Raw genomic sequence first — 16,001 nt, 5'->3', positions numbered from 1 at the left:
TAGCTCGAACAAATCCACATTATAATGTGGCCTTAAAACATATCACCAACATGCATCCAAATAAACAATTTACCCTCAACGGGCCAAATTACCATCACACCCCTGTAATTAAAAATATGGACTCACATGCATGCATTTCACATCATATCATAATATAATCAACATATACATGCATTTTATCAATTAATAACACAATTAAGCAAGTATGGCCCTCCCGGCCTACTATTCACGCCGTTAAACCATATTAGGGAATCCAGGGCATTACAATAATAAAGAAATGTATTATGAAAATGTTGGATATTACAGGGGTTTTCTATGTGTAAGGCAAATATTCTGTCAAAATATAGAGAGACATACAGTAATAATATCGACTCGTGGACTAGGAGAATTTTAACATCCGAACCACATAAAAAGGAACGAGTGTTCTTACTATGTCATTTTAAGTATCTTTAAGAGTGATTATTATTCTTACGGTTTACCCTTGAGCACTAGTTTATTCCAGCTAAGTTTTGTAATACACTGTTGGCGAAAAACCGCATCAACAGTTTGATGCTTTCATTGAGAGCTTATATTACTTAGATCAACATTTATGACTCACAAACTTTTCTTAAAAAAATTCTCTAACATCTATAAACTAATTATTCTCATGTGTTAGTTACTTCAACAACTTAAAATTATTAAAATTCCACAATAGAATAGTGTTACCACAACTATATCCCTAACGGTCGAATCATTATTTACCAATAGTCATAATGACTAGTTTTGTCCTATAAATACTTGTTCCTTCAACTATTTACTTGCAACAACTTCTTTATCTCTTATCTTTCTAGATAGATTAATCCTTTAATCATGAATTTATTTTTATTACTCATAACTTTAGTGATTGTTTGCTTGTACTAATGAAGTGTCTATAGATATCATAATTGCGTTTTCATTAGTTATTATTTCATTTTATTTAATAACTCTGGCCTTCGATTAATATTGTATTATACTCAAAAGTATAAATAAAAAAAAATATCTTCTCTATACATTTGTAAAAATAAACGAGAGTTATAGTTATTCACTGTAGAATCAACATTTAATTATTTTCGCTCACAATTAATGACGATTATGCAACAAGCCCCTTCATTCCACACTTTCTTAGTCGGCCTGGGTTGGTTGGATATCAAGTGGGTCGTTCAGCAGAAGGCAAATCTGGCCCACATTCTGGAAACAAACATAGCCTGAGCTTGTCAGCGCAGATAACAGAGAAGAAGGCATTTCTTAGGCTAAACGCCTCATACGTACTACTAACGCCTAGTCAGCAAGCGCAATAAACCGCCAAAGCTTCCCTCGCTGTTCAACGGGTGAATCACATATTAAAAACGGAATTAAAAGCTCACCACGTTTCGTCTCGTTTCGTTTCAAAAATCGAAACGGAAGCCAACGACGTCGTTCGTTTCCAGTGCGTGACTTCCAGACTTACGGAGATCGTCGTTCGTCACTCAAAGCTCTCGTCCTTCTTCCCCTGTGCCTTTCTTTTGGGGGAAATTTAGGGGTTAGGGTTTTTATGCGGCTGAAATACAATTCAATTGAATTCGATCCCAATTGATAATATTTATTTTACAATTGAAATGTAAAATTAATTGCAGAACTGGATTTGGGCTTAGGAATAATAAGTCGCATTGTTAATCAACTAGCGGGATTTCTGCAACGGTAATTTTCTTGATTTCTTCTCGTAGCAAATTTCATATTACTCATTGTTTCGTTTTTTGTATTGATATTACATTTTCGGCATCATTGTGGCTCCATTAGAATTGATTGAAATTGAGCATTTTGATTGTTATTTTTCTTCCCCAACTGGGTTTTTGATTGCCTTGTTGAATAAAATGTAGCAATAGCATTTCCATATTTTTTGAAATTATTTTTCCGTGATGATCCTGTTTTTTTTTTTTAAATGTGATAGTCTTTGAACTATAATCAATCATGGCACCTTTGCACTTTGCAGGACCTCATGTATATTGTTTGACCAATACAATAATGCTTCCTTGAAACTTTTCTGCACATGTTTATGCTTGCGGTTTATATATCAATTGGTGTTTTGACGGTTCCCCCGGCCATATTACCCTCATAAGATATCAATTTTGAATACTGGGTAATCAGCTGTAACTTTGTAGCAGTAGTAGTTCGAGATGTCCTCACATTCAAATGTGAAATTGACCAAAGTTGGGCATCTAGGTTACCAGAATGTTTGTCCCTCTGAGACAAACTTGTCTGAGTACCATGAGGGTCCTTCAAAACCTGAAGAAGAAGATGAGGAGGAGGAGGATGTAGATTTTAATCCTTTTCTGAAGGAGACCCTGTCACCCGAAGCTTCATCAAGTTTGAGCTCCGAGGTAGAAGGTTTAGATGGAGATGCTGTTGATAGTGGTGTTGTAGCTGTTAGTTCATCAAAAGTTACAAGTGAGATCCCAAATTCTGAGCAATATTTTGAGCATGGGGAAGAAGTAGTGATGCAGACTACAGTTTCTTCTGAAGGTATATGCGGAAAGGAATTTCAAACTATAAATGAGGGAAACTTCACCAAGAAAACAACCACCTTGCTCTCTCAACCAGGAAGTGAAACTATTCAAGAACAGCATAACAACTTAGGCAATGGAACTGATGTTAATGATGTTATGGAAGGAGAGTTGGTTAACAATACAGATTCACAGAAACCTGTGATTGATTTGGATACTGAGGATGCTATTTGTACTCGCACTCGTGCCCGTTATTCATTAAGAAGTTTCTCACTTGATGAACTTGAGACTTTTCTTCAAGAAACAGATGATGAAGATGACCTTCAAAATGTTGATGATGAAGAAGAGTACAGGAAGTTTCTTGCTGCTGTTTTACAAGGTGGAGAGGGGGATGGCCATTTGACTCAAGAAAATGAAATTGTCGATGAGGATGAGGATAATGATGCCGATTTTGAGATCGAACTTGAAGAGGCACTGGAGAGTGACCTTGATGAAAATACAAAGGAGAAAACTGAAGGGGACTATGAGAAAGGAGGACGACGACCAGAGACTAGGCAGAATAGGCGCCAAAAAACTAATGCACAGTGCAAGAAAAAGCTTGCAACACAGACAAAGAGACCATTGCGTCCCCTTTTGCCAAATGTGCCAGTTTCATCGTTCTCCACTCGGGATAGGAATATGCCAGAGTCAGCTTCAAGCTGTCTATCTTTTCCAATACAAGATGGTTATGCGAATGGATTCACTCCGCGCCAAATAGGCCAGCTTCATTGTTTGATCCATGAGCATGTACAGCTACTTATTCAAATATTTTCTCTGTGTGTTCTTGATTCTTCTCGGCAGCACATTGCATCCCAAGTTCAGAAAATGATTGTTGAGATGCTTCACAAGCGCAATGAAGTGTTAGCATGGAAAACTGTATCATATCCTACTACTTGTTTTTCTCCTCCGTACCTCTGTTCCTCAGTGCCATATGATGTTCCTAAATTTTTGTCAGGCACTTTAGAATCTTTTCCTAGTGACACTGCAGATGAAGTGCCTTCTCCAAATAATCAGACAACTGCTTCTCAAGATATCAACCTTTCAAGAGGAAGGTTTGAATGTGCTTCTAATGGTCAGGCTGGTAGTTCTCAAAACTTGGAAGGCCTCTTTTGGGTGCCCTATATAAGTGGTCCAGTAACATCCATCCTGGATGTAGCTCCGCTTAGTATTGTTGGAAAGTTTATGAATGATGTAGAAACAGGTATATCATCAAGGTCTTTAGTGTGTGTTCATGCCTTTTTTTCCCTTCCTCATGCATATTTTGTTCAGGAGTTTAATCTCTATATCTTTCTCACTGGTTTTGAATTACTTTGGTAGCTGTCCATGAAAATCGACGGCGACAAGTGGAAACTAGTTGTGATAGTCGTTCTGAGAGGGAAGCTCTATTTTCCCTTCCTGGTTTCCCATTAGAAGATCAAGCTAATTCTGAATTATTGAGTAGAACCAGCACCCCGTGTATCAACGCAGTGTCATCTTCTCCCAGTCAACAACCACGCAAGAAGACTCTGGCTGCGTCTCTTGTTGAAAGTACCAAGAAGCAGTCAGTTGCTTTAGTTCCTAAAGACATTGCAAAGTTATCTGAGAGATTTTTACCTTTGTTTAATCCGACATTATTTCCGCATAAACCACCTCCTGCAGCCGTATCAAATCGGGTGCTTTTCACCGATTCAGAGGATGAGTAAGCTTCCCGTCTTTCCTTATCCATGAATTACTTAAATTTTGTCAAGTTACCGAACTATTGTAAGGGTCAATTTAACATATTGCTCCAAACCAAACCTCACTTGATTGTGCAATTGCATTTGTTATTATATAAAGAGGTTGCTCGTTTCATGACCAGAATATGGAAAATATTGTATGCTTGTGCTAGTGATGTGATGCTAAACATATAGTTCAGATATGACCATTAACTCTGCATTGTGCATTGCTCCATTGAATCTGATGTAAGTGTGAATCACCTAGTTACGAGGATAGGAGGAATGGTCAATGCCATTAAGTGTTCTTTTATTATTTTTTATAAGAGTTTTATGCAATAATCATATATATATATAAATATATATATTACTACTAGGTCTACCTCTTGCTTCTTCTATTATAGATTATGGAAACAGTTCGTGAGGATTTAAATTTCTTTATTAAACCAGATTGTTAGCACTTGGAATGATGGACCATAATACAGATTGGAAAGCAATTCAACAACGATTGCTTCCTTGCAAAACTAAGCATCAGGTATTATATTTCTATTCACGATCCAGTTAATAGTACTCTTATAGCTCCTTATTTGAGAAATTCTCATGGCTTATGAATTTTCTGCTGCCAAATAGATGAATCATATTTTTGAAAGAGAACATATGAGTCAAGTATCTACACTATGCAAAAATAAACAGAAAAGTGCCAAGCCAAGTTCCATATGTTCTATTTTTAAAATTTTAGGTATTATCTAGTAACAACGAACCATACTAAATTGTCACTGATTGCTCAGAATTTGACTTCACATAGTGGCATGAAATGAAATGGTATTTAATATGTGGTTTTTGTAGAAAGCTTTGCAGAAATTTGCATGCCAAATTCTGAATTAAGTTGGTTTAACCGTTTCCTAAATGGCTTTTTTGTGCCTTTGTATGATTCCTAAATGGATTTCACACGAACCGAATGCTGCAACACCTCACCCACCCCCTCTCTTTGATAATGTGTAACTTTTTATTTCTCCCTTCTCTCTCCCCTTTTTCATTGAAGAGCTTGTATGACATTGCTATCCCTCTTTCCCGGCTTTGTTTGTGGAGCTATTAATATTTGCAAGTTTTTACTTCTGCACTTTCCACTTTCGACAGTAGCTATTGCAGTTTACAAGTAATCAAGGAGGTGATAATTGGCAATTTTTTTTCAATTGTTGTTTGTTGAATGTAATTTTGTAGGTCATGCAAGGTTTCTAAGTAATTTTTCATGTCACAGATTTTTGTCAGGCAGAAAAATCGTTGCTCATCCAAAGCACCAGACAATCCCATAAAGGTATTAGAATATCTGTAGATTATCAAATATATTTCTAAAATTTCTATTGCTTATATCGTGATATATAGACCATTGTTTCTTTATTTGTCACTGGGTGGTGGTTCATTTGCCGATCACTGAAGTGTGTAGATATTGGTATATTTTTTGTTGATGAATCATACCTGTAAGCTGTTTGAAGGAGTAGAAGTGCAGAAGCTTTATGGGATAAAGTGAGATACTGGGTAGCTATTTAGCTGTTCAATACAAAAGAGTTTAGAGATGTGTCTTTCTCTGATTTATGTAGAGATTGGCAAGTCCTCCTGTAAAGTTTTGGGGTGTTTGGTGTAAGGGTTTTACTTGATGGACTTTAGTTGAGAGATGTTGAGATTAAGTGAATCTCAAACTCTAGTGTTCAAAGAGTTTGACGTTACCCCAAAAATAAACTAAAAATGGGGCCCACAAAAACATACACCTTACCCTAAAAATTAGACCTAACATGGGTTTGATTTCATATTCGTTGTTTTTATGTTTTTTTTTGGTAAGATGGTTGTACAATCTTTGTTGACCTTCTTCTGTCTGTATTATTCTTTTTAGTATTAATACAAGTTGTGGTGCTTTGTTTCAGAAAAAAAAAATAAAAAAATCATACCATTAAGCTGTGTTTCATCCTCACTCTCTCTATAAGACAGTCTAATTTAATGTCTCAGTCAAATTAGATGATGATTTAAAAAAAAGTTTAAGGCAATGAACCTGGGTTTGCCTAGCTGATTAGAGTTGTGCAATGTCTTTGCCCTTCTCTCTCTCTCAATTTGAATAGAAGTCTTACAATTCATGCAGGCAGTTAGAAGGATGAAAACCTCTCCACTCACAGCAGAAGAGGTAGCTTGTATTCAGGAGGTAATTTTGTTTAAAATCTACATGCTATTTATACATATTTATTCCTATTGGTAATACTTATAGATATGTAATTCTTTAGCATTATATTCCTATGAAACTTATGGCTGTATGATTTGTGATCCAACTCATTCAGGGACTTAAGGTATACAAGTATGACTGGATGTCTGTATGGCAATTCATTGTCCCACATAGAGATCCATCCTTATTGCCTCGACAGTGGCGCGTGGCTCTTGGAACTCAGAAATCATATAAGCTTGATGCAGAAAAAAAGGAGAAACGAAGACTATATGAATTCAATAAAAGAAAGTGCAAATCTGCAGCATCAGCAATAACAATTTGGCAAAATAAAGAGGTCTGGATAATTTTTTTTTTTTTCTTGGCTCTGAACACATTAATCAACTTAGTATTTCATGTTTTTTTTTCTCATTTTATTAGATGATTGTTTTGAGCGGGACATGGTAGGTAATATGAGTGTGACCTTTGGTTTATAAGCAATTGAACCTGGATTTTTCCTTTAGAAAAGACATATTACTCATCATTATATTTTACTTACTGGGCCGCATAGGACTTCTTGGGATTATCTATGGGTGGGTGGAACTAGAAAATCTGGTTAATGAGTGACAGAAGGTTCTTTCTGTGGATGGTAATTTTACTTACAAGTTTAGTATTGATGCAGGATTCTCAGGTTGAAAATTCTGGTGGAGACAATAACAACACAGATGGTTGTGTAGATAATGGGGGCAAAACTTATGTTCATGAGGCCTTTTTGGCAGACTGGAGACCAAGTGATTACGGTGGACAATCTTGCTCAGATATTGCAAGAAATCCTCATAGTGGCATGCAATCACAGGAGGCTGTTCAGGAACAGCTACATAATCATTGTGGGGCGGCTCCTCAACCTCTGGCAGGTAACATGCAGCTCATTCCATCTATGTATCAGCATCCCTCATTTCATTTTGCTGATGTTAGACATTCAGAAGCCAGTACCACTGAGGCAAACAGTTCAGCTTCTAATATGACTTTAAACACATTGAAATCTCAATCCTATTTTCGGCCATATCGAGCTCGAAGATCTAATGGTACACACTTGGTCAAATTAGCACCAGACTTGCCCCCGGTTAATCTTCCACCATCTGTTCGCGTTGTGTCTCAATCATCCTTTAGAGGTTCTCTGCATGGTTCATCTTTATCGGTTTCTGCTGCTGGGAGTGGTACATGTGACGTTGAAAGAGATAATTTGGTGTCTCAACTTCCAAATGCTAGAAGGTTGGGGATCCTTAATCTCCCAAAGGTTGGAGGGAATAAAATTAATGCTCCGAGTGATCATCATACAAGTTTGCAGACAGACGAAGCCAGAATAAATAAGGATAAATGTGTAGATTATGAAAGAAGTACTGATTCTGATCTGCAGATGCATCCTTTACTATTCCAGGCCCAAGAGAATGGACATCTACCCTATTACCCATTGAATTGCAGCACTGGTAATTCAAGTTCTTTCAGTTTCTTTCCAGGGAATCAGCCACAACTAAATCTAAGTCTTTTACATAATCCTCACCAAGAAAATCATGTTGGTAGTTTTACTAGATTATTGAAATCTAAGGAATCCACCTCTTCAGTACGGAACATTGATTTCCATCCTCTTTTGCAAAGAACTGATTATCTTCATAGCGACTTAATTAGTTCAGGAGGAAAATATATGCAACTTCAGCATCCTCTTGATGCTGTTCAAATTGAGTCTGTGAATATCGATGCACTTGCAACAGGCAGATCACTTGAGAAAGCCAATGAGCTTGACTTGGAGATTCACCTAAGCTCCACATCTAGAAAGGAGGGCTCGTGGGGTAGAGGTGCAACGACACATAATCTAGCCAAATCAACTACTAACGCACAAGATTCTAGATTTACAATGAAAAATCAAAATAGCAACAAATCATTATATCAGCATACTGAAAATTCTTCCTCACATAGTAGCCAGCCTGTTGTATGCTCATCTGATGTACCAAGTAATACCATCGAAGAATATGTGGATGACATGGGTGACCAGTCGCATCCGGAGATTGTGATGGAACAGGAGGAGTTGAGTGACTCTGATGAAGAATATGATGAGAATGTTGAATTTGAGTGTGAGGAGATGACCGACTCTGAAGGAGATGAGGGATTAGGCTGTGAAGAAACTACTGAAATACAGAATGAGGTGACTGCTCTTTCTTTCTTAAAAGGAAAAAAAAATCTGAATTTATGTGAAATCTGCACAAGAGTAAATATAAAAGTTTGTTTACTTTGTTATTTGTTTAGTTTTGGGCCTTTTGGCCATTTTTTATAAGTTAAGAAATGCTTTATACATTGTCAGGATTATACACTGGTTATTTTGATAGAAATATGGTGCTTTTAACACAAAATTGTTCAGTTCCCAACTACAAAAAGGAACAGGTGAGGTACAATGTAGGATTCTACTGTTGAGATCATTTAAGTGAAATGTAGGATTATACTGTCTGAAATCATTTAAGTGAAATGTGGCTTGGCTATAGCCTGATCAATAAGTGTAACAGTGCATAAAGTACAATGACAATGTTAAATAGAAGAGTGTACTTATCGCATTCAAACTTTTGTTTCTTCCAAAAGGAAAGGCAATATTTGTGAATTCAATAGACCATTATCTAAGAAGGCTCTAATACTTCAAAGTTTGTGGGTAATTGGTCTGCATGCTGTATTTATTTTTTGTATATTCTAAGTTTTGATACAGCTGTTTTTGACACTATTTCCTTGTGTTAACAGGAGGGACCTGGTCTTGCTACAGAAAATGCTACCACAGCAAATTTTGATGAAAGGAATTGTGAACCCATATCCAACTTTCATTCCCAAAGCAATCTTCAAATTCCAGGAAAGAACATTCCCTCATTAGAGTTAGGTTTGACAAGTGAGGGGAATGATGATAATAGTAGGTCCTCGTGGTTAAGTTTAGATCCAGGTGCGCCACATTGTCCAGGAGACGAAATTGAGAACAGGCATGAAAGTACTGAAATCAGGGGAAGTCCTGCTACCAAAAGTGTGGCTTCATCTCGTCCCAGCAGATCTTGCAGGAAGAGGAATCCAAGCTTGAAAGAAGATATGGAGCACAGATCAAATATCGACGGGAAGCAACAACTGAGTTTAGCCTCTCTTCGAATTCCCATATTGAGGAAACCTGGGAAACGTGCACGCAGAACTAACTCAAGTTTGAACATAGAATTGAATGTACAAAACACTAACTGTGATGGTGAAGATAAAGTTTCATAGTTTCTGATTTGTCTATACCACCATGTTCTTTGGTCAAGAAAGAAAAAAGTAGAGAAAAAAAAAGAAAGGTATTTTTTGTTAGTACACTCCACATTACTATTTAGGCTATTAGCACTAGAGCTCAAGTATAAAACCCACCAAGGAAAAGAGGGAGAATTGTCTCTCTTTTCATCAATTATTAACAAAAGAGTTTTTTCCTCACGTTAGTGGTAGGAGAAGTTTTATTTCAAAGCTTAAAATCCTTGTGGTGGAGACCAGACTGAAGTGTCAAAATGAGGGTCTTTTAATCAAGAAGAAATTACACCAAATATGATGGTTTTTTATAAATTTTGAAAAATATGACCGTTTTTTTTTTAAGTTTTTTATGGCATATTTTGTTTGTTTACATTTTTATGAGAATTTTTTTTCCATATATTTGTAAAACTTTATTTGTATACCATATTCTTCTTCTTCTTCTTATAAAATTAATTGTAGCAAACTGGAAATAATGGTTTTTACGACATAAACATTTTATATAAAAAATATTCTTAACTTATTACGTAATTGCAGTTATATTCTTTTTCTGAAAATTATTTCTTTTATTTTGCAACTTGATGACGCAATTTTTCGTCAACAGTGAAATAAGAGCACGAAAACAATAATCAGTTATGGCCAATAAAAATATGATAACACAAATGAGATTTTTTACGTGGTTCAGCAGTTAACTCTGCCTAGTCCATTAGTCCTTGTTATTAAACTTAAGATGATCTATGAAAATTCAAGGATGAATTCCCCAGAGTTTTCTCTCAAGATTACAAGAGTTCGGTCCTCTACAATGATACATGACCTCTCTATTTATAGAGGAGGTTTCAGAATACAATCCCACATATTTCGGGAAGTTATTCTTTATATGCAAATAAATTTAATGGCATTCAAAGCCTGTAATCCTATATACAAGGAAACGTCCCCTAAAGATCAGGGGGCGTATAACTGAACAATTAATATCCCTTGATTATAGGGGATTTATAGCAATCAATGTAGATCGCGTCTCTCATTGATGATTCACAAAGATATTCAAAATTAGTATCTTATATCGCCAAGGCCCTATTTACCCAGGTCTCTTGTTGACTTTCGAGCTATAGCATCTTCCCGAGACCACATGACTTCGAGCTCATACGTGTGTCAGGCTCGGAACCCTAATCCGAGGCTATCCCGAGAACAGACGTACTTCGGGGTCTGTCTTTCGAGCTTGTGAGGATCTCGAGGCTACCGTCTTCGAAGTCGTCTCTGCTCCACAGGCTCGATGCCTAGACTTCGAACGTGTTCCAGATATTATGAGTCCATTCATTACGAATCCAGCTTTCGAGGTCACAATTCTCATGGCTCGAAATCTGGGTGTAACACAACTAAAATAAATAATTAAACTATGCACAACAAGATAACATATTAAAGATTTAAAACAATTGATTGTAACATTAATATGCTCCTTTTTTTTTTTTTGTTCGACGAATTAGTTTTTGCGAATTTTTTTGTTAGTATTAAAAATTGTAGTAATTAAGTTCTCATTACTAAGTTTATAATGAAATACTCTTATTTTGAACAATTGAATTGTTTTTTTTTTATGTTTATAAATATATATTTTAAAAATTAGTGAATATACAAGAACTAAAATTGTTCTTCAAAAAGTTGACTATTATTTGTCAAAATAGATATTGTTAACATATTTGACTCTAATGTCACTGTTATGACATAAAAAATTATCAGATTGCAATAAAAAAAAACCTTATAAACAAAAACATTTATAGGAAACCTCTGTGATAGAGTACTGAAATAAAAAAGAATAAACGTGTATATTAGTCAATGTTATTGCTAAGACGCAGACACCGAGGTTTGGAAGAAAAAAAAATTGATATGAAAAAAATAAATTAAATTAATCTTGAAGGTAACTGGTTACAATTAGGTCTGAAAAAAAAAAAAAAAAAAAACAGAGACAGTTGCGATGGTAACCGGTTACTTAGCCAGACTTGGAAAAAAATAAGATTCAAACAAAAAATCTAAACTGATTATAATCGTAACTGGTTACAGCGATGTTTGAAAAAAGTAACAGGTTACAACTATAAAAATCAGTTTTATTATTTAAGTGGTGTTGTAGTAACTAGTTACAACTATAAAAATAATTTATATATTTTTAAGTAATGTACCATTATCAAAATATCAACTAAATTGTAACTGGTTACTTAGTGAGATTTGGAAGGAAAAAAAACTGATATGAAAAAAATAAACTAAATTGATCTTGAAGGTAATTGGTTACAACTAGGTCTGAAAAAAAATGAAAAACAACAAAGATAGTAGCGATGGTAACCAGTTACTTAGCCAGACTTGGAAAAAAATAAGATTCAAACAAAAAATCTAAACTAATCATAATCGTAACTGGTTACAGTGATGTTTGAAAAAAAAGCAAATCTAAAAAAAAGAACCAATTGCTATGGTACCTGATTACTTAGTCAGGTGTGAAAACAAAATCAAATCTAAACAAAAGAATCTAAAGGTTACACCTAGGTCTAAAAAAAATCTGATATGAATAAAATGAATCAGGCGTTATAGTACCTGGTTACTTAAACAGATTTGGAAAAAAAAAACCCAGAAAAATATCAGATGTGAAAAAAAAGAAAAAGAAGAATAATAAAACCAAATTTGAAGAAAGAAAAAGAAGAATGAAAACTAGTAATGAATTCCCATGAGATGAGAGGATGCATTTGTGTTGACGCCGTTTTTCGTCAACAGATAAAAGAAGAGCACAAAAACAATGAATGACAATGGCCAAACGAAACAAACAAATCAAACACACGGTTTTTTACGTGGTTTAGCAGTTAAATCTGCCTAGTCCACGAGTCTCTGTTATTAATCTTAAGATTATCTCTGAAAAATTCTTTAGCATGAATTCTCCAGAGTTTTCTCTCAAGGATCAGAATTTCGGTCCTTTACAATGGTGCATGGCTTCTCTATTTATAGAGAAGGATGCAGAATAATATCCCACATATTTTGGGTAGTTACTCTTTTGTGAATAAAATAAATGGCTTTAAATGCCTATAATCAGATATAAAAGGAAACGTTCCTGAAGACCAGGAAACGCATAACTGACCAAATAATATCCCACGATTCTTGGGGATTTACATTAATAAATGAGGATTACATCTCATATTTATAACACTTGTAAATATTCAAGGTGATTATCGCGTATCTCTAAGGCTTTAGCATCTCAGGTCTCACGTCATTGTTCGAGCTAATGGCATCTCCCGAGATCACATGTCTTTCGAGATCGTACGTACATCTAGCTCGAGACCCCCGATCCGAAGTCGTCCCTGAAGATGAGTGTGTTCTCAGAACTACCTTTCGAGATCGAGATCGTTTCGAGCTCATATATTCAAGGTCATATATCGTACTTTGCAGGCTCGATATACAATCCTGGAGCATACTTCAATCCTTACGAGACCATTTGTTGCGAATCCAAATTTCGAGGTCATATTTACCATGGCTCGAAATCTGGGTATAACATCTTGCCCCCTCAAAAGTATTTGTTCGAATCCTAAGAGAAGGAAACTTTTGAACTACTTTCTCTGGGAACTGTACCGTCACACCTTTGAAAATGGACACGCGTCAGCTGGGTATTGCTCATTTTAGGTACTTGAGTACCTTGGAAACACGCCCACGATCGTCCGTCTGACAACTTTTCGGCGCCTTCTTGTCATTGATCCCCATCCGTTCGATCTAGTGAGGATTTTATTCAAAGCTCCTGATTAATTCCGTTTTCCCACCTATATATACAAGACCCCGCTTCATCTTCTCCTTCACTTTTGTTCCTCGTAAGCAAGAGAAGAAGAAACACATCCCCAGAAACCCCTTGCCACAGTTTCTCCTCTGTGCATGTTTTCTCGGCCAAAGAAACACAGGAATCCTGGTCTGTTCGAGTCAGTGAGTTCTTTCTTGCAACCTCTTCTTCAGTCGACGATTTCTCTGCAATCACCATCACTGTGTAAGTATGCCATTATTGTTTTCAGTTTTTTATCCATACTGTTCTTATTGTGTATGCTAGTTTACGTTCTTAGCATAATAAGATAGGGGATTTCATTTCGATAGGCTTTCAAGTTTCTTAGACTTCCCCTGCTGGATTTCGCATCACTGGTTTATATCCAGTTTTAACGTTTGAGCGAAGTTTCAATTTTATGGGTTTTGAAAATTTTAGGCCATGTTTCTTGTCTACTAAGTTTTCGGGTAAAATCCCTTGTCCTTGACAAATGCACGAAACCCAAGAATACCCTTTCTGGTTAACCGCCACCTTTCTTTCCCTTGAATCTCGGGATTTTCAAAAAATCTTCCACGCTCCTTTTCTTTCCCGTGGAACACACGCTCTGACTCTTTAGTAAGGGTCTCAATATTTAATTTCTTGTTCCTAAATCCCCGAGCTCATATCATCGAGCTCGTGATTCTTGCATGCATGGCCCTCACCATTTTTTCTTTCTCGTTAGATGTCATAGAATCTGGAAAGACGGTGGGGGTCATTGCGAGCCATCCCTTACGAGCCTAAATCTCCGAGCCCAGAATCGCTGTTCGCCCGGAATCAGCGTTGGATAAAAGAATACGAGCTTGCGCGTGAGCAAGAAGACATTCGAGCCCACTATCGCCGTCAGATAGATGGGGTCATTGAAAAGAAGAGAAGGGTTCTTCGGGAGGCTATCTATCCGGAGCCCAACCCAGGACCTAGGCCAATTCCCCTCGACCCTGCGTTAAAAGTCACGGTTGCATATCATCCAGGGGAACTCCAATTTTCTCTAATGGCGGAACCTTCGTCCTCGCAGCCTAGGAGAGAGATGTTTGAAGCCGAGCTCTACCAGAGCTCAGTTACCACCACCGACCAAATAACTGACATTTTGGCCCTCCATGGCCTTGGTTCGTTGGACACCCTAAAGTGTCGAGCTCCGGCTAGTCATGAACGGAGCTATTTCGCCCCTGGGGGCTGCGATGTTAGTGTGAAATATGCGGCCTGGAGCCAGGAACATATAAGGGCAGGAGCTCTGCTGCCCTTGAAGTCCTTTTTCAGAGACTTCACTGATTTCGTTGGGTTGGCTCCATTCCAACTCAACACCAATTCATACAGGGTGCTGTCTGCCCTGAGGTCCTTGTTCCATGAGCTGGGGTGGACAGGACCTTCACCCCAAGAGATTTTATATCTCTTTTGTTTGAAGAGTAACCCCTCCCGAGCTCGAGGAGGAGATGGTTTTTATTATCTTTCGAGCTACCCCAAAGAGACGAAGATTTTTGAAGATCTTCCAAACCACCCTCCTGACTCCAAAAAGGCTTTTTTCTGGACAGACGGTCTGTCCCTGTCTCGACATCGTTCGTTCAGGCGGATTCGTAAGTACTCTTGTTACTTTTATTTTTTTATTGAGCTCGGAATTTCAGCCCTTAAGACCATACTTAGCTGAAATGTGTTTCGCCTTTCAGCTAATTTTCAGCGTCCCTCCCCCACTAAGGCAATGAGGGAGCACAGAGAGGCCTTGCTCCGACTTCCTTATGGCAGGAGGTCTCTTTCGTATCTTCTTCAAGAGGGCAAGCTCCGAGCCTGTGGGTTGTTGGGAGAAGGCCAGTCAACCTCTGACTGGTCTAACAAAAAATACGAACGTTGGGAGGAGGTGCCACAACCCACAAGCACCCTTCTTCCGAGGAGAGAAAAGAGGGCATCTCTTCCAGTTCGCTCGAGGAGTCCGCGATCTGGGAATGAAGCCAACGACGAGGCCTCGAGCTCGGACTCAGATGAAGGTAAAACCCTTCCTACCTCGAGAATGTGGTCCCCCACTTTGCTAAAACACAGGCCCAATAGGTTAGTCTCGTGCCCACAGGATTGATACCACTTCTACATATGGAGTTGGGTAGACGACTGTGTCCATAGGTTTGATAATGGGCTCGGGAAATATGACACTATGTACACCACGGACGAGGTGTGGAATTAGATAGTTGTACAGTATGGGACCAATGATTATAGGGATCTCTCGAGGTTATCACCAACTTATAGGGAAGGCACTCCCCCCGCCTCTTCTGAAGACGGGGGAATTTCATGGTCCCCAAGCTCGAGCTCGGGGGAAAGTTCCAGTTAGGTTTTTTCTACCATCACTCTATACGTCTGTGATACTGAAGTAACTTATACACCTCTTTTACTGACTCACTGTGTTGACTTGTGCAGGCGAGATGGACTCCGACCTTGACATCCTTATTGACAATGCGGGTGCCAAGAGGAGCAAACGCCCCAGGGCAGGGTCACTGAAAACCAGC

At 37.6% G+C, this 16,001-nt stretch overlaps 1 protein-coding gene across 2 annotated transcripts; it reads left to right on the top strand.

Moving 5' to 3' along the window:
- Window positions 1-1,162: 1,162 nt before the first annotated feature.
- LOC133795005 (uncharacterized) lies at window positions 1,163-9,776 on the top strand. 2 transcript variants are annotated; one of them, XM_062232459.1, is made up of 10 exons: window positions 1,163-1,537; window positions 1,632-1,695; window positions 1,988-3,738; window positions 3,855-4,215; window positions 4,679-4,763; window positions 5,487-5,543; window positions 6,360-6,419; window positions 6,553-6,771; window positions 7,096-8,613; window positions 9,195-9,776. In XM_062232459.1, exons 3-10 carry the CDS (start codon window positions 2,172-2,174, stop codon window positions 9,693-9,695), a joined length of 4,368 nt encoding a protein of 1,455 aa, XP_062088443.1. In that variant the 5' UTR covers window positions 1,163-1,537; window positions 1,632-1,695; window positions 1,988-2,171; the 3' UTR covers window positions 9,696-9,776. The 2 variants fall into 2 exon arrangements, with proteins under 2 accessions (XP_062088443.1, XP_062088442.1); XM_062232458.1 differs by having other exon boundaries at window positions 1,163-1,695.
- The last annotated feature ends 6,225 nt before the right edge of the window (window positions 9,777-16,001 follow it).

The sequence above is a fragment of the Humulus lupulus genome, chromosome 8 (genome assembly GCF_963169125.1).
Source record: "Humulus lupulus chromosome 8, drHumLupu1.1, whole genome shotgun sequence".
Taxonomy (NCBI): Eukaryota; Viridiplantae; Streptophyta; class Magnoliopsida; order Rosales; family Cannabaceae; genus Humulus; species Humulus lupulus.
The sequence above is the reverse complement of the archived record's forward strand: the minus strand, read 5'-3'. Positions and strand labels throughout refer to the sequence as shown.